This window comes from Gossypium raimondii, chromosome 7 (genome assembly GCF_025698545.1).
Source record: "Gossypium raimondii isolate GPD5lz chromosome 7, ASM2569854v1, whole genome shotgun sequence".
Taxonomy (NCBI): domain Eukaryota; kingdom Viridiplantae; phylum Streptophyta; class Magnoliopsida; order Malvales; family Malvaceae; genus Gossypium; species Gossypium raimondii.
Genome location: NC_068571.1, coordinates 52,038,235 through 52,057,579, shown reverse-complemented (window position 1 = coordinate 52,057,579; position 19,345 = coordinate 52,038,235). Strand labels below are relative to the sequence as shown.

Below are 19,345 nucleotides of genomic sequence, written 5' to 3'. Positions count from 1 at the left end.
ATTTAATTTTTGCTTATAAAAATGGAATACGTTTAATAACCAATCAATCATTTATTTCTTCGAAAAATATTAATAACAAAAAATTTCTACGGAGGATGGGTTATCCTAAAAAAAATCATTTGGAAAGCACTATTTTGCTCCACAACGAAAGGCATAAACTTAGTGTAAGAATAAAAGATTATATCATCATTGGATTCACTGGACCGCTTATAGCTTTGATTTGCTAAACTATGGAAAATAAAGGGTCCCTACCTCAACAACCACTACATTATAAGTAACGGTTGATTAGATTTTTTTGAATTTTTCAAATTATTTATCATAATTTGATTTCCCTTTTGTTTTTCATATTATCTTTTTTTTTTGAATTTTAGACTTTGATAAAACGAACTGTTGGCAGAATTTCAGTCCTTTTCATTAATAATTTTCAAAAGAAAATTTTATGAAAAAAAAATAAAAAGTAAAATTAATTTAATTTTGATACTAACAGTTTTTAACTTATATTCCATAAATTATTCAAACTAATTTTTAATTTTTCATTGAAAATATTAAAAGTAAAAACATCACCCCATGCTAGCAACCATCAAATCCAATCTTACACTTACGAGCTATAAAATTTCTGCAATGAACAATTTAGATATATCCTCCTCCATTAAAAACACACAAATCAATTTCATCAAAATTTTCAGTAGACCCAAAAAGAAGCCATAAGAAAATCAAATATATTACTGAAAAGATGGCTAAACAAAGTGTAGAAACCCACAACGTGTTGCACAAACCAAGGCATGAATCTGTGTGTTGGTGGCCATTCTCCAAAGAACTGATACTGGACTAATTTCTTGGCCAAAGCATAGCATTACCCTTCACCATACTTTAATTCTGATTATAATATCTTTAATTAATTTAAATAGTTAATACATCAATTCACCATCAATACCTCGCCAATTGTAGTCCTTGCAAGCACATAATGTGCTCGAGACATTGAACACCTTTAGTCCACCTTACCAAAAACAGGTGTTGAGACCTCCCCTGCATGAATTGTCTTAGAAGCTTCATTAAATTCACACAAGTCCGATCATCACTTGATTGCAAGTTATCATCCTTATTGCCACTTAACTAGAAAAAAATTATTGAGTCCACAAAAGAACAAACGAAAACAAGACATACACGAACATGTGTCAAGACTTGAGAGCAAGAGGTGTCGAAACTTGATTGCAGATATATATATATATATGCATATCCCTTCCTACATCATTAAAAAATCTTATGCAAAAACTCTACCTAAACGCCACCACAAGCGATTCTCTACACTATAGTGCCATGTGAACTACCACTCTCCTACTTATCTTGAAAGTTACCCAGTTTAACAAAAAATCTATAACATCACAATAGTTTGAAAGGTACATTGTTTAAAAAAATCTTAGAAAATAATTAATTATTTAAATTAACTAGTGACATTCTAAAGGTAAAAGGAATAAATTATATTAAATTAAAAAGTCAATCATGATTTTAAACATAATGGAGAGATCAAAAATCATAACTTCACCAAACAAGTATCGTTTGAAGACTAAAATAAAAGCTCATTTCCATCGATTGAACAGCTATTAAAGTGACAAAAAAATTATATTCAAGTTTTTAATTGACATTAATCTTAAATTCAATCCTCGGGCAACACCTACAGTTACCCTTTATATTTATATACATAAATACTCGTGTCCATAGAATATTGGACCAACAGTAGATGCAAGACACTGGGGTTTTTCTCTTTGCTTCTAAATTTTTAGATAGGAGGGAGGAAGAACTTCAAAAAGTTGGTTCCCTTAGATCACGTATGTGCTGTTTTCATATTGAAAACTTCATCTACCATCTTAAATGGTTCCAACCGTGACACCCCTTCATTGTATACCTCCTATTCTTTGGTTAAAAATCATACCACAAATATAGCTTGTTTTCATTGAGCAAGGACCAGAGAATACTCCGCTGGCCCTAATTTCTAGTTAAAAAAGGATGGCTACTGGCCTGCCTCTGACATTTCAGCCTTTGTCAAAACCGTATCTCTACTGCCACCTTTAAAGGAAGGGACAACTGAAGATTTCATATTTCACATTCATGCATTATGGACCTTCTTTAGCTTCACTTATAGATAAAAAGATATTATTTACCTCAGCTAGAAGATTCTTGTTAGCTTTTGTTGATGCAAAAAAGCAAACCCACTTTGCTTAGATAAACTCAATTTAGCTCTCAACAAAATTGGTATTATAGAATTCCTTCAATAAGAATCTAATTATATTTTATCTCATTTAGTAAAAAATAGACAAATTAATCCCTATATATCATATCAAAAAGCATAATTCTCTATATTGAAAATTATCATGATTGAAAGACGTGTCATATATATTTCATACTAGCATACAAAAATTAATTTTTAACGGTAGAAATAAATTTTTAACAAAAATATTAATTTGCTCTTTGATCTAATGTAAGAGACTAATTTACTCATTTTTTTAGTATAGGGTCAAAATACAATCCAACTCCTAATACAAGGGCCTCCTTAATATTTTGCCCAAAAAAATGTCTTCTATTGCCATAACTTTCCTCCCTTCCAACATACCATTGGCACAAAGGACCACCTTCTGAAATCTCTCCATAATGATCTTTTTCCTTTGCATCTCCTAATTAAGACTTCATAACAGGCTGCATTTATATGTTATCATCTAATATATCGAAAAAACTCGGGTTATTGTTTGCAAAATATGTGATTGCATAAAAAAATAGAGCAGATGAAGTCCATTGAGTCTCTCCAACTATCTAGATGAGAGAACCAATGCCAATGTTGCTCATTGCAACTGTTTCATTCTTTTCCTAACTAAAAGAGTATTCTTGTTGTTCTATGATGAAATAGTGACCTGTAATTCACAATCATATAGAATCAGTCTCATCATATCATCACCACGAGAATAGTGTGCATGAGAATATCTCCAAATTCCAACTGCAATATGCATCAAAATATCCACACTTTCCTCATCTATATAAAAGGGAAACGCATACCATTCAAGCCTCAAAACATAGTAGCAAAGATGATTCTCCCAATCTTTTTGATGTTTTCTTTCTTATTATCATCATCATCCTGCAATGCATTAGACTTTTGTGTTGCAGACCTAAAGACTCCTCAAGGGCTTGCAGGTTACTCTTGCAAGAAGCTTGAACTAGTCACTGTAGACGATTTCGTTTTCTCTGGACTACACGCGGGCAACACTTCAAACCTCATAAAAGCTGCTGTAACACCAGCATTCACTGCTCAGTTTCCTGGTGTTAACGGACTCGGCATTTCCATAGCTCGTCTGGATTTGGCTGTTGGCGGAGTAGTGCCTATGCATACACACCCCGACAGTTCGGAAATCATTGTTGTTATTCAAGGCATAATTGATGCCGGATTCGTATCATCTGCCAACAAAGTTTACTTCAAAACTCTTAAAACTGGGGATATCATGGTTTTCCCCCAAGGTTTATTGTACTTTCAAATCAATGCAGGTACAACACCAGTATTGGCATATGTATCTTTCGGTAGTCCAAGCCCTGGTGTTCAAATCCTAGACTTCGCCTTGTTTGGAAATGATTTGCCCTCCAACATTATAGAGGAGACTACCTTCCTAGATGATGCTCAGGTTAAGAAACTGAAGGGTGTTCTTGGTGGAACTGGTTAAGTTCCATGTCCTTCTTTGTATTCCTTCTTCAAGTTCCATTGTCTTTTGCTAAGCTGATATATCTGACAATCAAATCTCTAAGAAAAAAAAATAGTTGCTAAACCTGAAAACTGTTGCATAGAGAAACTGTTTATATTTCATATGTCAAAACACGGTAATACCATGGAGGCACTTGTATGAGGTGTCAGTCGCCCCCTACTTAAAAAAATGAGCAAATTAGTCCATTCTATTAAAAATTTCATTCATTTCTACAGTTAAAAACTAGCATGGCTTACAGACTAAATACTGACATGTGATGTGCCACATGTACTTTATGCTGAAATGCAGGGACCAATTTTTAACAATAAAAATAGATTAATTTTTTAACAGAGGACTTACTCTTTAATCTAATGTATAGGGACTGATTTATCCATGTTTTGAGTAGAGAGGTTAAAATACAATCCAACTCTTAGTACAAAGACCTCCATGATACTTTTACTGTCAAAACACTTTTATTTAGCTATTGTCGAATCCTCTGTTCAATGGTGAACTAGTTGAAGCAGTGATCTGACCGGTCTGATTCACAACAGGAACTCTATAAAGGGTGACTGATTACCTAGGAACCTTAGTTCAAGTGGCCCTTATAAATCAATCACCAAGCCACTCTGGACCATTATTCATAGTACTATAAAACCATCACACTCTCTATACAGCAAAAAAAATAACACAAGGAATGGTGAATAAATAGGGGAAGGAAAAGGCAAAAGTTTTTCAGTAACATGTAAAGGCCAACGTTTTGTATTATACAATAAAGCATTCTCATCATTATCTCAAATCTAACAAGAGATGAGAACAGTACAAACAGGAATTACACATATCAGAATGCATGGCCATTGTATACCTAACACTACAAGTACAGAGGGATATGATGAATCAAATGCATGAAGGGATAAAAGTGACAGTCTCCCATACCAATCACGGTAAACATTTTGGCAACTTCCCATTGAACTCAATGCATTTTTTTATCCTTGTTGCAACTACGAACAGCCAAACCAGCCATGTTAGGAGTTGCAGCGGCAGCGGCAACAACAAATTGTAGATCAGACAAGGAGAAAGACCGGCATGGAGGGTTCAAATTCGGTTGAGCAGCTATCGATGACGAACTAATCATAGTTGATTTTTTATACTGTGGATGTAGAGGTGGAAGACAACTAGACGGTGATGATGACATCAAGTTCAAGTCAGAGCTACTCATAGTAGTTCCGAAAGCCATTGCACTTCCATATGAGTTGCCTAATCGCTTTGAACCACGAGTTAATAAGTTCTTGCGTTTTCTATTATAAGGATTGTCCGGTTTTGCAAATTCTTTAACAGAGGAAGCAGTGACAGCATCAACAAGACTAGTGAAGGACTTTGATTTGCCATTATAAAACTTGGATATACCTTTTCTGAAATAAGCAAAAAACACACACACACACACACAATAATAAGAAATTGAAAAACCCTCAAAACATGTGTAAAAATCACAACCACCCTTTTAAGAACAACACACTTTATGTTATTCAAGCAATGCTTTATAGCAAAAGATGGGAGTGAATGGAGTTTAGTTTACGGTAATTGATGGCATTAAATTAATAAAATATTCAAATTCAAGAAGTAATTTAAGGTTTTTAAGTTACAAGTATAAATAATACACATAAATAACTATTACCGGAAAGTACCATCAAATCTATATCCAGTCCGGACCTAGACCACCTAGACCAAAATAAATATGGCCTATAAAACTTGAACCAAAAACTCAAACATAGTCTAGACAAGGGAAGTGGGATTACATTTTAACCCTATTAAAAAATAGCAAATTAGTCCCTATATGTTAAATAAAAAATCAAACAGGTTATTCCATTAAAAGTTCTATACATTTCTACGACTAAAAACTGATTCCTGTACATAGTGAGTAACCATGTGAAATTGTTTGGTTATTTTGTCAACCACGCCAGTTTGATAGGGGAAATGGATGAAATTTTCAACTAAAGGACAAGTTTACCTTTTGAATTAATGTTCAAAGATTAATTTAGTTATTTTTTTGAGTAAAAACGGAAAAATACAATCTGACTTGTATTACTCTTAATACAAGGCCTCTCTTGTATCATGGAAGTCAAACTTGAAAGCAGATAATCACTTGAAGCAAATCAATAAGCATAGATCAGCATATCCTCATAACTTAAAAAACCCAGATTGGATCAAAAGCAAGAAAGGGGAAAATTATATAAAAAAACACAAATTTTAAGGGTTTATTATAAATTTGGACAAGAATCACATAAAATGAACTTAAACCCTAACCAGTAGCTCAACTTTGCCATTAGACTAAAGAGTTTATTGACTTGAAGTGCAGATATTTTAGATCATCACTTGAGGCAAATGAAAGTAAGTATGGATCAGCATATCATCATAATTTTTAAAAACCCCGATGAGATCAAGAGCAAGAGAGGGGAAAAGTTAAAAAAAATTTGAAGGGTTTCTTTTATCAATATTTTACCTCGTAGGTAAAACCTCTTGTAGAGCATCCATGGTATCCAAGGGTCCTTTAAGCTTGCTTTGAACTTCAGTCTCCCTTGAATCTTCACCGTCCGATGATGATTCGCCAGAAACATCACTGTTCCCTCCGATCGACGACGAACTACAATACTCCAAATCATCCTCTTCTTCCCTATCTTCCGCCAGCACCGACTCTCTCTGATCATCGTTTTTTAGCTCCGGCGAATCTTGAATACACTGCATATCGTGGACAAACACTGACCGTCTGATTGAATTACCATCACCGTTCCTTTCGAAGAAAAGCGACATCGTTTTTGGAGAAAAAATGAAAAGATCACAAAGAAAGCTAAGCTAAGGGGAGTGTAAAAAGCAATCGGGTACTTATTAAAATCTAGTAAAGTGCACATGGAGAAGCCATATTTCACCCATTGTTGATAACAGAGAGAGAAAATAAAATAAATATTGAAAAAATAAATAAACCCCAAAGACAATTTTATACTAAAGTTTTGAATAATTTAATACTCAACCGACTCTAATTTTGAAGATGGGGAAGCATTATCTTGATGGAAAATTCCTTTTGTTGGAAACCTTGGGAAAATGGTCTAATTTTTATCTTAGTCCATATATTATACTACAATTTACGATTTAATCCTCTACTTTAATCTACTATGATTCAATGGTCAAATTTTGTTACTAGTCATTGTATTGTACGTACGTTGCAGATTTATCCTATATACTCTAATTTGGTCAATTTTAGTCGTTATATAATTTTTTGGATTTTGAAATGCTAGTCCGACCCAAACGATAGCAATTAAATTTGTTATGTCAAATTTTGCTATTAGACTCTTACTATGCATAAGTTATGTATTTAGTCTTTACTCTCCAATTTGATCTTTTTAATCCTATACTTTTCAATTTGAAATTCTAATTTCTAACTCAAATGGTAGCAGATGAATACATTAACTACAATGGCTTGGCATTTTTTGTAAGTAATGTGAAAACAACAAGCTAACATGGCATTACACATATGATAATATATTTGTCACGTAAAATTTTATTAATTGCAAATTTTGACTTAATGCATATGATAGTTACTATTTGGTTTAGAACTGAAATTTTAAATTTCAAAAAGTACAACAACTAAAAATGATGAAATAAGAGTATCGATGCCAAATTCGCAACTTATGCATGGTATAGGAACTAATAACAAATTTTGACCTAATTTAATCATCTACTTTAATAATGTTATTAGTAGGTCCAAATTGATAATACTATTAATCATTGTAAATCAAAGTGCCGATTTAGATTTTTTTTCTTTTCAAAATAGCTTTTAAGTATACAATTGATATGTAAATTTATTATTGATTAATTGGATTTTCACGTGGCTTGACTTTGCGACTAACTAGTAATAAAAAATTTCATGTCATTGCTTTTTTCCTACTTTTTTATTTAAAGATCTCAATCCAACTATTAAACTCGTAAGTATTTTCATCAAAATTTATCAACTTGGAATTTTGATTAGGCTATTTTCATATGCTACTAAATATAATTGATAGAAAATAAACATGATGAATAACAAATTTTGATAGAAACTACGGATAATGATAATAATTGGAATTGGGTTTTAAATTGAAAAGTAGGAGGATTGAAATTTTAACTTTTAAAGTACATGGATTAAATCTCAAATTCTATACATGTACAAAGACTACTAGCATATCTTAACTTTAATAACAATATTATAAAAGTAGAAGAATCAAATGGTGTAAAAATTTTCAAATTTTAGCACAGTAAAAGGATTAAAACAAAAAATTAGGCCTAAAAGAAGAAATTATAAATGTTAACATAGTAGAGGGATTAAAATAATATTAGACCAAAACAAAAAAAGAAATAAAAGAATATAGAGGATGATCTGGATAAAGGTATTTCTGGCTTATAGGAATAAAGAAAACTAGGGGCAAGTGACCAAACTTTGTTGTCCTAGGTTGTGGTCAGACTTTTTTGTCTAACGTGGACGGCTATGATTGATTTTTTTTTCTTCTTCCTAAAATTTGATAAAATCCAATAAATTTTAATATTTTGAAGAAAAAAAAATCAATAATTGCATTTTTTATTTTGTAAATTTTATGTAATAATAACTCGATTGGCATGGATATTTTTGTTAATACAGGAGGATGTAGATTCGAGGACGTTGAAGTGTATTATCCTCCTATTTATAGGTTGGGAGGGACTATGAATAGTTCTAGATATTGTATAAAAAATATATATATGATCAGAACCTATAATAAGATTGTTAAAAAAAATTATAATGAGAATTTTTATAATGACAATAGTAAGAATTAAAATTATCTTAACTATTACATTAAAATAAATGGTTTTAAACATTGGATTTTGTATTTATATTACTTTATTAAAAAAACTAACAACACCGATTTTTCTCTCTTTTTATACCGTGCAGTTGAAGTCTTAGGAGAAAAAATTGGCATCGTAAGTAGGGTTATTAAGATTAATCAAATTGAATATTAGATACTTATTTTTCTTGATTGAAAAAATTGGTCAACCATTTCAATCAAGAAAAACAAGTACCTAATCCCCAAATTGATTAATCTTAATACCACCCTCGCTTTTCATTCCAGTTTATTGGGTGTTGTTGGTATTATTATAATAAGGTAAGATAAATATAAAATTTAAGGCTTAAAATTATTTATTTTGATCTAATGACTAATATCATTCGATTCTCATGACTCTCATTTTAAAAGTTTCTCACCATTAAATTTATAGTTTTAAATATTTCATGTTATATTAAAAAATATTTCACATGTTGCTTGCAATTAAATATTATAATAAAATATTAGAAAAAACACGTGACAATTTTTAACATTGCTTGTGGAATAAAAAAAAGTACATTATAGACTATCAAATAATAACATTTAATATTTAGTATTTTATTTTAATAAAATATTATAATTATTATATTTTATGATGAAAACAAAAATTAGTTCAACTTTAGATATCATTCGCAAATTACGATTTTATCCTCAAGATAATCTTTTTAACGCGGTAACTTTTACCGGCTTGAAATCACTGTATCTGTGAATTTAAAATTCAAATATTTATTTGATAGTAAAATTTTAATTTTACTTAAGAAACTGTTATAAATTGTGTTATAGGACAATTTAAATTTTCACATTATCAACTATTTTAAATTATTTAAAATTTAAATTAAATTTAAAAAACATAAAGAAATTTTTAACTCTAATGCATTTAATAATATTATTTAATATAATGAGTATAAAATTTTACTTCATATATATCGATTGAGTTTTAAGTTGATTGGCATAGGCTTTATTGTCAATACAGAATACGTAGATTTAAGTGTCTTTGAAATGCATTATCTTCTTATTTATAGGTTAGGGTAAGGTTATGAGTAGTTTTAAACATTATGTTAAAAAATAAATATGATCGAATTTATAATAAAATTATTTAAAAAGTAGTTTACAAATAAAATAAAATTCATAATGTGTCCTGTTTATTAATTATTTTTATTATGGGTGTTGAAAGTTTCTTTGGTAATTCAAGGTCTGGCATTTTCTCAACCACTAAAATTCAACCTTCAATATTTTTTATTATCATAACATTAACATCTTTGGGTTAAAGTTAAAGTTTTTATTTGAAATTTAGATGATACGGGTTTAAATTCTGTAATCCGCTTCTTGATATTATAATGATAAAAAAATAATCGAACTCAAGATTTAGTCCAATTGATTCAAACAACTATGGCTTTAAAAAAGACGACATCCAACGTGTTTAAGAGATTTGAATCTCGTCATTTGCAACCTCTTTTCTTAACTTAAAAATGTTAGCTTGAATTTGACATGAAATATATTTAAATTTTGATCTACTTATTTTAAATATGTTATGTGATGTTTAGGGGCGAAATCAAAAAATTTTTCTAGGGAGTGAAATTATTTTGTATAATTTTATGAGAGCTAAAATGTAAATTGAAAATGCTAGCTCGAAATGGACTTGAAGTGTTTTAAATATGTAGTATTTTTCATGTTCATTTTATGGTTCATGTTTGGGGTTGTCTCTCTCAACAATGTTGTCCCCAATGTTCGAACTTACGTCTCCCATTAAGAATACAATGTGCCTTATCATTGCACCCGGTTGATATTTTAATAAAAAATTAACTTTTATGTCTATATATGCCTAGTCTAATTAACCAAATACTTGCAATGAAATGTCGTTTATCAAAAATTAAATTATGCTATTAGCACTTGTAATGTGCATAAATTGTAGATTTAGTCATTGTAATTTAATGTAGTTATTTTCTATCACGGTACTTTAGAATTTTAGAATTACACATAACTAAATGGTAACTATTAAATTCATTAAGTTTTACTATTTTCAAGATTTGATGTGACAACCATATCATCACACGTGTAATGTTATATTAGCCTGTTATTTTTATATATTACTCACAAAAGTTTAATTAATAGATTTTACGATTATCGTTTGTAATAGGACTGAAATTTTGAAATCCGAGAAATATAGTAATTAAGAATGATCCAATTGGAGAGTGAACTAAATCTACAACTTAATGTATAATACAAGACTAATAACAGAATTTAACCAAACAGGTTTTATTAATATCGTTTAATTTGAAAATTGTATAAACTAAAATTAATCAAAATTATGCCACAGAAGCAACGTTTTTGCACGTCAGCCCATCTTGAAATCATTCCATTCAGATTTTATCCTCAGTATCCCATCTTCATCTGATTCACATTATCTTCGTTAGTTTCTTCCATCATCGCCGCCTTAGCCTAGTGGCTATTTTTTTGTGATGAAGGCCATTGCCATTCGGACTCGTATCATTAGTGGCATCTCTTGTTGTTAAGCTTAACCCCATAAGCTATGGAACCGAGTGAGTTTTCATTTTTGCTAGTTTCTGGTGATTAGAAGTGGAGAAAGGTGAGCTGCTGCCGCTGTGTCGAAACCAAGAAAGGAACCAGGGCCCAGGAGGAAGATTTTTGCTTAGCCATGGCGGAGAAGGAAGTTCATGACGAACAGGCTCCTTTCCAGGAAACAATTCATCATTGATGTTTTGCATCCTGGGAGGCCCAATGTTTCTACGGCGGAACTGAAGGGGAACCTTGCTAAAACTAAATTTTTAAGCGATAAAATTTTTATAATTTTTTAATTTTGGAGACTAAAATAGTAGAAATTTATGGTCTCTTTCTAATTATTTAATAACATTTTAATAAAATTTTTACCCAAAATTCAAATCTCGAATCTCGAACTTTAAATCGGGTTTAGAGTTCGAGTTCGGGGTAAAAAATTTACCAAAATTATGTATCAATGACATGAAAAAAATTGTTGAAATGCCATTAAATAATTAGAAATGAACCATAAATAATGTGGTGGAAGAGTCTACAAAATAATTTCTCCTAAAATAACCTAATTGACAAATTCCAAAATAAATAAATAAGAAAGCAATATAAATACCAAAAGATAAAAATTATATTAACCCTTTCTTTTTATTCTTTAATTAAAATATAAATCCCAAAAATAAAACTTTTTTCTAAGCATGGCTATTAGCCTATTAACCACGGTTGAATTTCTAGGTTTTTCTTTTATTGATTGGTTATAATTTTGTTTTTCATTGTGATTTTATTTAATAAAAAGTTATTTTGTTTTCCAATAATTATTAAAAAGCAAAAATAAAAATAAAAAATAAAAATAAAGCAATATTTTAATTTAATCTAAAATTTAGATTTTATTTAAAATTTCAAGTGATGACATGACATAATTTTAGAATGATATGTCATCATACCTTAACAAATTCTAAATTCAAGAACAAAATTAAAAAAAGAAGAAGCCAAATTTCGATACTGAACCAACGAAACTCAAAGACAAGATCAAAAAGTAGATAAATTCATAAACTAAATGTTACTTTAATCCAAATTTAAATGAAATTTAGATAGTTTGTAAATTTTAAGACACATAGCACAATTTTATAGACTGTACGAAATTAGCAATGTACCAATAAATTTGCTAACTTATTTAACAATTTCCATGTTTGCATCTAAGTCCAAAATAATTTAAATATCAACTAAAGATAAATTATCAAATTTAAGGATTAAAATATACATTAATTCTTTTAAATAATCTAAAATTATTGATTCACTTTCTCGTATATGTTTAAAAAAATTAAATTTTGCAGAATTAAATCAATCAATAGAGTTGGAAATCGACTCAATATCAATCTAAAAAGAGATGAAACTTACAAATTGGTATATATTGATTGAATTGAAGCTAAATAAGCAATATATGTCTCTCTTTTTTTGTTAATCGGTCAAATAGGTCGTTTTTTTTCGAGATTTAGAGAAATAAATTGATTTTGAAGAGAGATTGTGAAAGCATATCTAGCTTGGTAAAATTCTGCTGACATGTCAAGAATGCACATCTAATTAGAAGCGTTTTTTGAAAATTTTAAAGAAAACGCGTCTAGATGGGCGAATTTTCCCTAATATATCAGCAAAAAGCTCATTCATCGCCAACTATGTAGAAAGTGCGCCCAATTAGAAGCCTTTTTTTCTCTCTCTCTCGAAAAATCAGCCTATTTCTTTAAATCTTAAAAAAAAAACCTATTTCACCAATTAAAAAAAAATTCAATATATATTACTTATTTAGCCTTGAACTGAACTAAAAATTGATTCAACCGAATTTTATAATTTTTAATTTTTTTTAGCAACTTATTTGATTTCAATAGACTAAACCAATGCAGACAGGATGTCGTCATAATTTTTTTCAATTTATACCTAAAAACACGCTCGTTCTAATTGGCGCGTGGTTTCTTCTCTACCATTTCCCCCAAAAACTAAAGCACCAAGAAAAGCAACACCCTCTCCTTCACGGTTTTTCAACCCCGCCATGGCTACTCTAGACTCCGATGTCCCCATGGTACCCGTCGGCGAGTCTTCCAACAGCTCCGCCGCTTCCTCTTCCACTAAGAAACCCAAGCGTTTCGAGATCAAAAAGTGGAGCGCCGTTGCCCTTTGGGCTTGGGGTAACCAATCCCTAAATCCTAACCTAATTTACTTTTTTTTTTCTAATAATTAATGTTTTTAATGTTTATTTTGTTGATGGATGAACAGATATTGTTGTGGATAATTGTGCAATTTGTAGGAATCACATCATGGATCTCTGTGAGTCGTTCTATCTTTGATTTTTTTTTCTCGTTCGATTTTTTTTATTTTTTTGGGGATTTGATAAATTCGATTAAATTACGTTAATTTGGTCTTTTAGGTATCGAATGCCAAGCAAACCAAGCCAGCGCCACCAGTGAGGAATGCACTGTTGCTTGGGGTATTTCTTTTTCTCTCTATTTCAAATCCCTATAGTCATTGTTTGGCTTAATTACATCGCATTATAATATATTGGGATTTTGGACATGTTCCATTGTTGGGGATTATGCAATTTTATCATATATATGTATGTATATATTTGCATATCTAGCGTTTGATTCAGGGATCATTTAGCAAGTGTTTATTCTGGACTGTTTTTGCATTATTTACTTGAGGATTAGTGCTACCGGTGTTTGATTGGAATATATTTTATACCGAACACAAGGATTGTGATTTTAGAACTCAATTTTGAACATTTAGTTGCTGATTTTTTTAAGCAGTGGAGTGTTCTTGTCTTGGTGTAGAAGAAAACTAAATTAGTAATAAAACTTGAATAAACTACGGTGATTTCATGTAGTAAATGTTGAAGAAATTACACTTTTTATGTTTTATTAGAATAGCATATGATGAATCAATTAAGTTAATAAGAAGACATCCAGTTTTGCTTCGTAATGCTTTGCCTGTTGTTTACTCCTAGGGGCATTGTATGCGTTATTTTGGAGGTTCTGTTGCTTTGCTGAATTGTATTTGGTGCTTGTACGCATTTAAGCAAAATCTCAGATTATTTTGCATCCAAAAGCTATATGAATATTTTCTTTTGGTATGGACCAAGTGGTATGAACTGTATTGGTTGTAGACCTGACAGTTGGACTGGTCTTATTGGTTTCAGATCGGGTCATCTGAGTTTTAAAACTTTCAATCAATTTTGGGTTCGGGTTATTCGGGTTCGCCAGTTAGGTTTGGGTCTTGTGTTCTTGAGTTTATGTCATTTTGGGCTCAGCTCATTTCAGGTTTTGGTCATTCCAAGTTCATTTATTGTTTGGGTCATTTTCGGGTTTAGGTTGACTCTGGCTCGGATCAGATTAATTGGGACAAGTTTTCAAGTTTAGGTCAAGAATTGACAGGTTAATTGGTTGCTCTTCCTTTGGTGGTTTATTCACCTAAGCAGTCGATCCCTACACTTTATTTGCTTCAAATGCATATAAATTTCCATGACTAAACTAATTAGATTACCAAAGAAATTACTTGTCACATTGCAATTTCACTTGTTTGTCAAATTCTTTGCAAGATTCATATGATGTTTTAAAGAAAACATGAAGAACAGTACAGCCTTGTTTTAACAGCATTGATATATTGCATATAAACAAACACCGGAACTCATGTTTGATTGAATATTGTTATTGTTTTTTGTTTGTAGGGGTCTGCAACCATGCATTTCACTTTCACTGTATCAGCCGATGGTTGAAGACTCGTCAAGTGTGTCCATTGGGTACACTTTTTTTGCCTCCCGGTGTCTTATTTTCGCTCCATTCACATTTTTGTTAACCGCATAACAATGATATTGTTGTTGCTTCGATTTTGCAGATAATAGTGAGTGGGAGTTCCAAAAGTATGGTCACTAAATCTTTTGGACTGTTTTATCAGTTGAATCCACTTACCTTTCCAAGTACGGTGTGCAAGAAGATTTACATATTTTCTTCAGGTTTCTGTTGATTCTACTGCAGCTGCTTTAAACTTTTTTTGGAAAACATTTGGATTTATGAATTAGGTATTTGGAATTTGCTTTGCACTGACTGTAATCTGCTAAAATTTTATGTGAATTATTCAAAGCTTGAATCATCAATACCTAAATCCATGCAACTAAGTATGTTAATTCTGACCTGAACCAAGCTTCGAATCCGAAATCCGAAAATGATAAAATTAGAAATTGTTTAAACTCAGAAATGAGTCAACTACGGCGTCATTTGAATGACAAAATACAAAAGGTCAAATTATGCTATTAGATATTGTATCTTACGTAATTGTAATTTAATCTTTGTATTTTTAAAATTTTAAATTTTTAATTTTGATCGAACAGCAGCAATTAAATTTTGCTATTAGTTTTGTATTAGTGAAAATAATAAATTAATATGGTATTACAGATGTGATAATATGTTTGCTCTATTAAATTTTGAATTTAAAATTCTAAAAGCATATCGTGATTTTACGTATAATACATGGATAAATAACAAAATTTAACCAATACCATTTGGCTTCAATTCATAAAAATTCAACTTGAGAATGCAAAATAACACCGACCTAAAATGATCCAAGCCCCCGCCAATTTGTCCAATTATATGTAATTATTAAACGCATAAGGAAATACTGGACCACTTTGTGACTTAATTGTGATTAACAGGATCAAAAATTAAGCCCGAAACTTGCATTTAGTATTATTAAAACAAAAAACAGCATGGGTTACAACAGTTTTTTGTACAACAACAAAGACGTATCTTCGGACATTTAGGACAACATTTCCATCTGCAACATCGGTCCATGCACGAAGGAAACCGAAAAATGCAACAGTTTTTGCCGCACGAGATGTTCCCGCAGCATTGTGATTTAGGACAAGAGCAACACCGCCATCGCGGATTCGTGCAACAGTTTAAACATGAATTGCAGTTACATGAGTTACATTTACATAAACTACAGTCGCACATATCAATACAGTTATAGCACGGCCGGCATGTCAAATGGCAAGAGCACTTGGAATAACAGCAACAGCAAATCATCGACAAGTTAAAACAGGGTATTCCGCTGCAAAAGAATGGAAGTCATGACATAAAACCCTAAACTCTAAACAAGGAATAATAAAGTACTATGGAAGCACTTTTACTAGGAGTCAAGATTGCATTTTGTCCTCTACACTAAAAAAATGGGCAAATTAGTCTCAGATAAAAGAGCAAATTGATCTTTTCTGTTAAAATTTTCATCTATTTGTACAGTTAAAAACTAGTGTGATTGACGGAATAACCGATAATGATACATGGCATGCCATGTGTACCTCATAATCAATTTTTAATAGTAAAAACTATAACATATAGAGACTAATTTATTCATTTTCTGAGTAAAGGGATAAAATGCAACTTATATCCTAGTACAGGGACTTCTATGGTACTTTAACCAACAAAGGAATAAGGAATCGATACCAAAGCCACTTCCAAAGGCGACATGATTTCCGATTCTTCCGATTTCTGCTTTGAAGGGACAGCAAGCAAAAGTATAAAGCTTCTTACATCCTCTTCTAAACATTAAACAAAAAATTCGAGCAAAATAACGGCGAGTTGTGTTCTTACGTAGGTATAAGAGGATCTGAATTTGTTGTCACAAAGTCCGTAACCCTGTTATGGAATTAGCAATGCATAAACCAAAATATTCAAATGAAAGGATGAACTATTTCGAGGAAATTACGAAAAATTATGCATACTCTTTGCAGCAGCTCGAAGCATGTTGGAGACCTTCGACCGATTTTAACTCGACCTGCTCGAAAACAAGAATGTAAAACAAACATTTTAGTATGCAATCAAAAGATTTCATACGAGAATGATTAACTTAAAAACGATGAACGCTTTCTACAAGTCGGCATACATCGGCAACGGAAGTCCTTCATCGGATTATGTTCTATCCGTAACAGAATTTCAAATAGGTATATTTCAAAGAGTAACCTAAATATATGAACAACAAAACAATAACCCTCTTTCAGTGGATAAAAGTATCGTAAAGGCGCTTATACTTGGATTCTTGAATAGAAGAAACACTTTGCTTATGGTATGCTAGAGGTCATGGGGTTCGAACCCCATCATGCCTAAAGCTCTACCATCGCGTTATCAGTAACAGTTCCAAAGTTGTAAGATTTTGAATCAAACATGACATTAAAGACAATAATATAAAACAGTGAACCTAAAAATCTTACAAATTTGCACTATCAAAGTTACAATTTTTTCAAGTTCCAATTTTTATTATCATAATCCATTAAAAAAACACATAACATTAAGCAATTTATGCATACACAAATATATATATATATATATATATATATAAAGCAAACCCAAACATTTAAAAAAACACACACACACCTCAAGAAAGCTAATTTCTCTTTCAAGCATTTGAACCTTCGCTGTTTCCCTTCGTTTCCCATACAAATCCGGATACTCCGGCGGCGATTTCGGACATGGTGGCGGCAGAGACAAAGAACCACCGGACCCGGCCGCCATTGATGATTTTCCGGCCACCCCTTCCAAAAGCAAAAAGGTTAATAACTAATAATGAGAAACAAACAAAGAGGTGCAAATGACATTAGGCGTGAAGACTAATACGAAAAGTTGGAAACCCAGAAAAAAAAATGGCATTTTGAGAGTGGCAGAGGCAGAAATTAAGGTATTCTGACAAGGATAATTACGACCCAGAAATAAAAAGACTCAGCGGTAAAATGGCGGTGGGTTACAGTTAAAAGTTAAAGATTTTGCTGTAGTTTGTGAAGTTGCAGAAGAAAAGATTAAAGGGGCTAATTTTTTTTTAGTCCCTCTATTATATTAAAACTTTGATATTTAATCTTTCTATTGTAATTTCTCGTAATTTGAATTTTTTGGGGAAAACTAAACTTTTAGTCACCCAACTATTGGTAAGTTTCTTTTTTGGTCACTTAACTATGAATAGTTACAAAGTAATTACTCAACTATTCGATTTTTGTTTTGTTTGGTCACCAACCGTTAAATGGTTAATGAAAAGATAATGTAACAACTTTTAAAATTGACATAATAGAAATTTTAATCCTCAACACTTATAACTTTGTGTCAATTTAATCTTGATTCTAAAAAATTAATCCTCAATGTTTACAAATTGTGTAATTTGGTCTTTTCTTTTTAACTTTTCACCTAAAAGCTAAAAATATTAAATCTATCAACTAAATTTGATCGAATATACGAAAAGTGGAACACCCAAAATCCAAGATATAATTTTCATCTTTTCTCATTCTTTAAAACAAACCCTTAATATCAAATAAAAGTAAAACTGAAAAAAAACCAAATTACACTTATTTTTGGAATCAAGACTAATTTGACATAAATATTAAAGGTTAAAGTTATTATTATGTCAATTTTATAAGCTTTCAAGTCATCTTTCCATTAGTAATTTAACAATCGGTGACCAAAAAGAAAAAAATTGAATAGTTGATGACTATTTTTAACTTTTCATAATTAATTGACTAAATAAAATTTATCAATAATTGAATAACTACCCGTGTAATTTACTTTTTTTCCGATTTGATAATGTTATTAATGAATCTAAATTACGTGTGATTTTGAAATTAATTTTAAGGATTGGATTGTGATATAAATTTATTATTTGCTGGAAAGGATTGACTAGATTTCCATATGGTTCCTAAGGTTAAATAAAATAATACCAATTTTAGTCCCTCACAATTATTAAGTATTCAATATTTAAAATATTTTAAAATAATTTTTTACCTTTGGTCTCCACAAATTTTAAAATTTTATTTTGACTCTCCAATACCAAATTTTAGCTTCAGCCCTACAAATAATTGTAAAAATATATTATACATTATAACTTTAATAGGAAGAGCTAATTGTGCTATCAATTCAAATGGTATCATAAACGTAAAGAATTAAAGTTAAATGATTAAATTTTAAGAGGGACTATAATGAGAATTACACCAAAGGAAAATGAAAGTAAAACAGTAAATGGTGGTGGATTAAAGGTAAAGGTAAAGCCATTGCTGTAGTTGACAAGTTGCAGACAGAAGAGATTATTAAATGGTGGGATTTTAAAGGAAGGACAAAGAAAGATAATATAATAATATATGCACAGTATTAAGGGCAGGGATAGGAATAATACTCTTTAAACGGGTGTTTGATAAGAGTTTTAATTACTGTTCTATTTAATTTA

At 30.8% G+C, this 19,345-nt stretch overlaps 4 protein-coding genes across 4 annotated transcripts; 2 read left to right on the top strand and 2 right to left on the bottom strand.

Annotated features, from left to right (window-relative positions):
- The first annotated feature begins 3,068 nt into the window (after nt 1-3,068).
- LOC105795634 (auxin-binding protein ABP19a) lies at nt 3,069-3,803 on the top strand. Its single transcript, XM_052633609.1, has one exon. The coding sequence runs from the start codon at nt 3,075-3,077 to the stop codon at nt 3,699-3,701; it is 627 nt and encodes a 208-aa protein (XP_052489569.1). The 5' UTR covers nt 3,069-3,074; the 3' UTR covers nt 3,702-3,803.
- Nucleotides 3,804-4,402: 599 nt separating this feature from the next.
- On the bottom strand, nt 4,403-6,724 carry LOC105795562 (protein OXIDATIVE STRESS 3 LIKE 2). Its single transcript, XM_012625283.2, has 2 exons — nt 6,217-6,724; nt 4,403-5,128 (listed from the first exon to the last, which is right to left on the bottom strand). The coding sequence occupies exons 1-2, from the start codon at nt 6,522-6,524 to the stop codon at nt 4,690-4,692; spliced, it is 747 nt and encodes a 248-aa protein (XP_012480737.1). The 5' UTR covers nt 6,525-6,724; the 3' UTR covers nt 4,403-4,689.
- A 6,316-nt stretch (nt 6,725-13,040) lies between these two features.
- Nucleotides 13,041-15,245, top strand: LOC105795701 (RING-box protein 1a). Its single transcript, XM_012625391.2, has 5 exons — nt 13,041-13,284; nt 13,373-13,423; nt 13,524-13,583; nt 14,820-14,891; nt 14,987-15,245. The coding sequence occupies exons 1-5, from the start codon at nt 13,149-13,151 to the stop codon at nt 15,022-15,024; spliced, it is 357 nt and encodes a 118-aa protein (XP_012480845.1). The 5' UTR covers nt 13,041-13,148; the 3' UTR covers nt 15,025-15,245.
- Nucleotides 15,246-15,809: 564 nt separating this feature from the next.
- LOC105795768 (guanine nucleotide-binding protein subunit gamma 3) lies at nt 15,810-17,837 on the bottom strand. Its single transcript, XM_012625443.2, has 5 exons — nt 17,518-17,837; nt 16,869-16,921; nt 16,738-16,782; nt 16,591-16,635; nt 15,810-16,198 (listed from the first exon to the last, which is right to left on the bottom strand). The coding sequence occupies exons 1-5, from the start codon at nt 17,653-17,655 to the stop codon at nt 15,838-15,840; spliced, it is 642 nt and encodes a 213-aa protein (XP_012480897.1). The 5' UTR covers nt 17,656-17,837; the 3' UTR covers nt 15,810-15,837.
- Between the last annotated feature and the right edge of the window lie 1,508 nt (nt 17,838-19,345).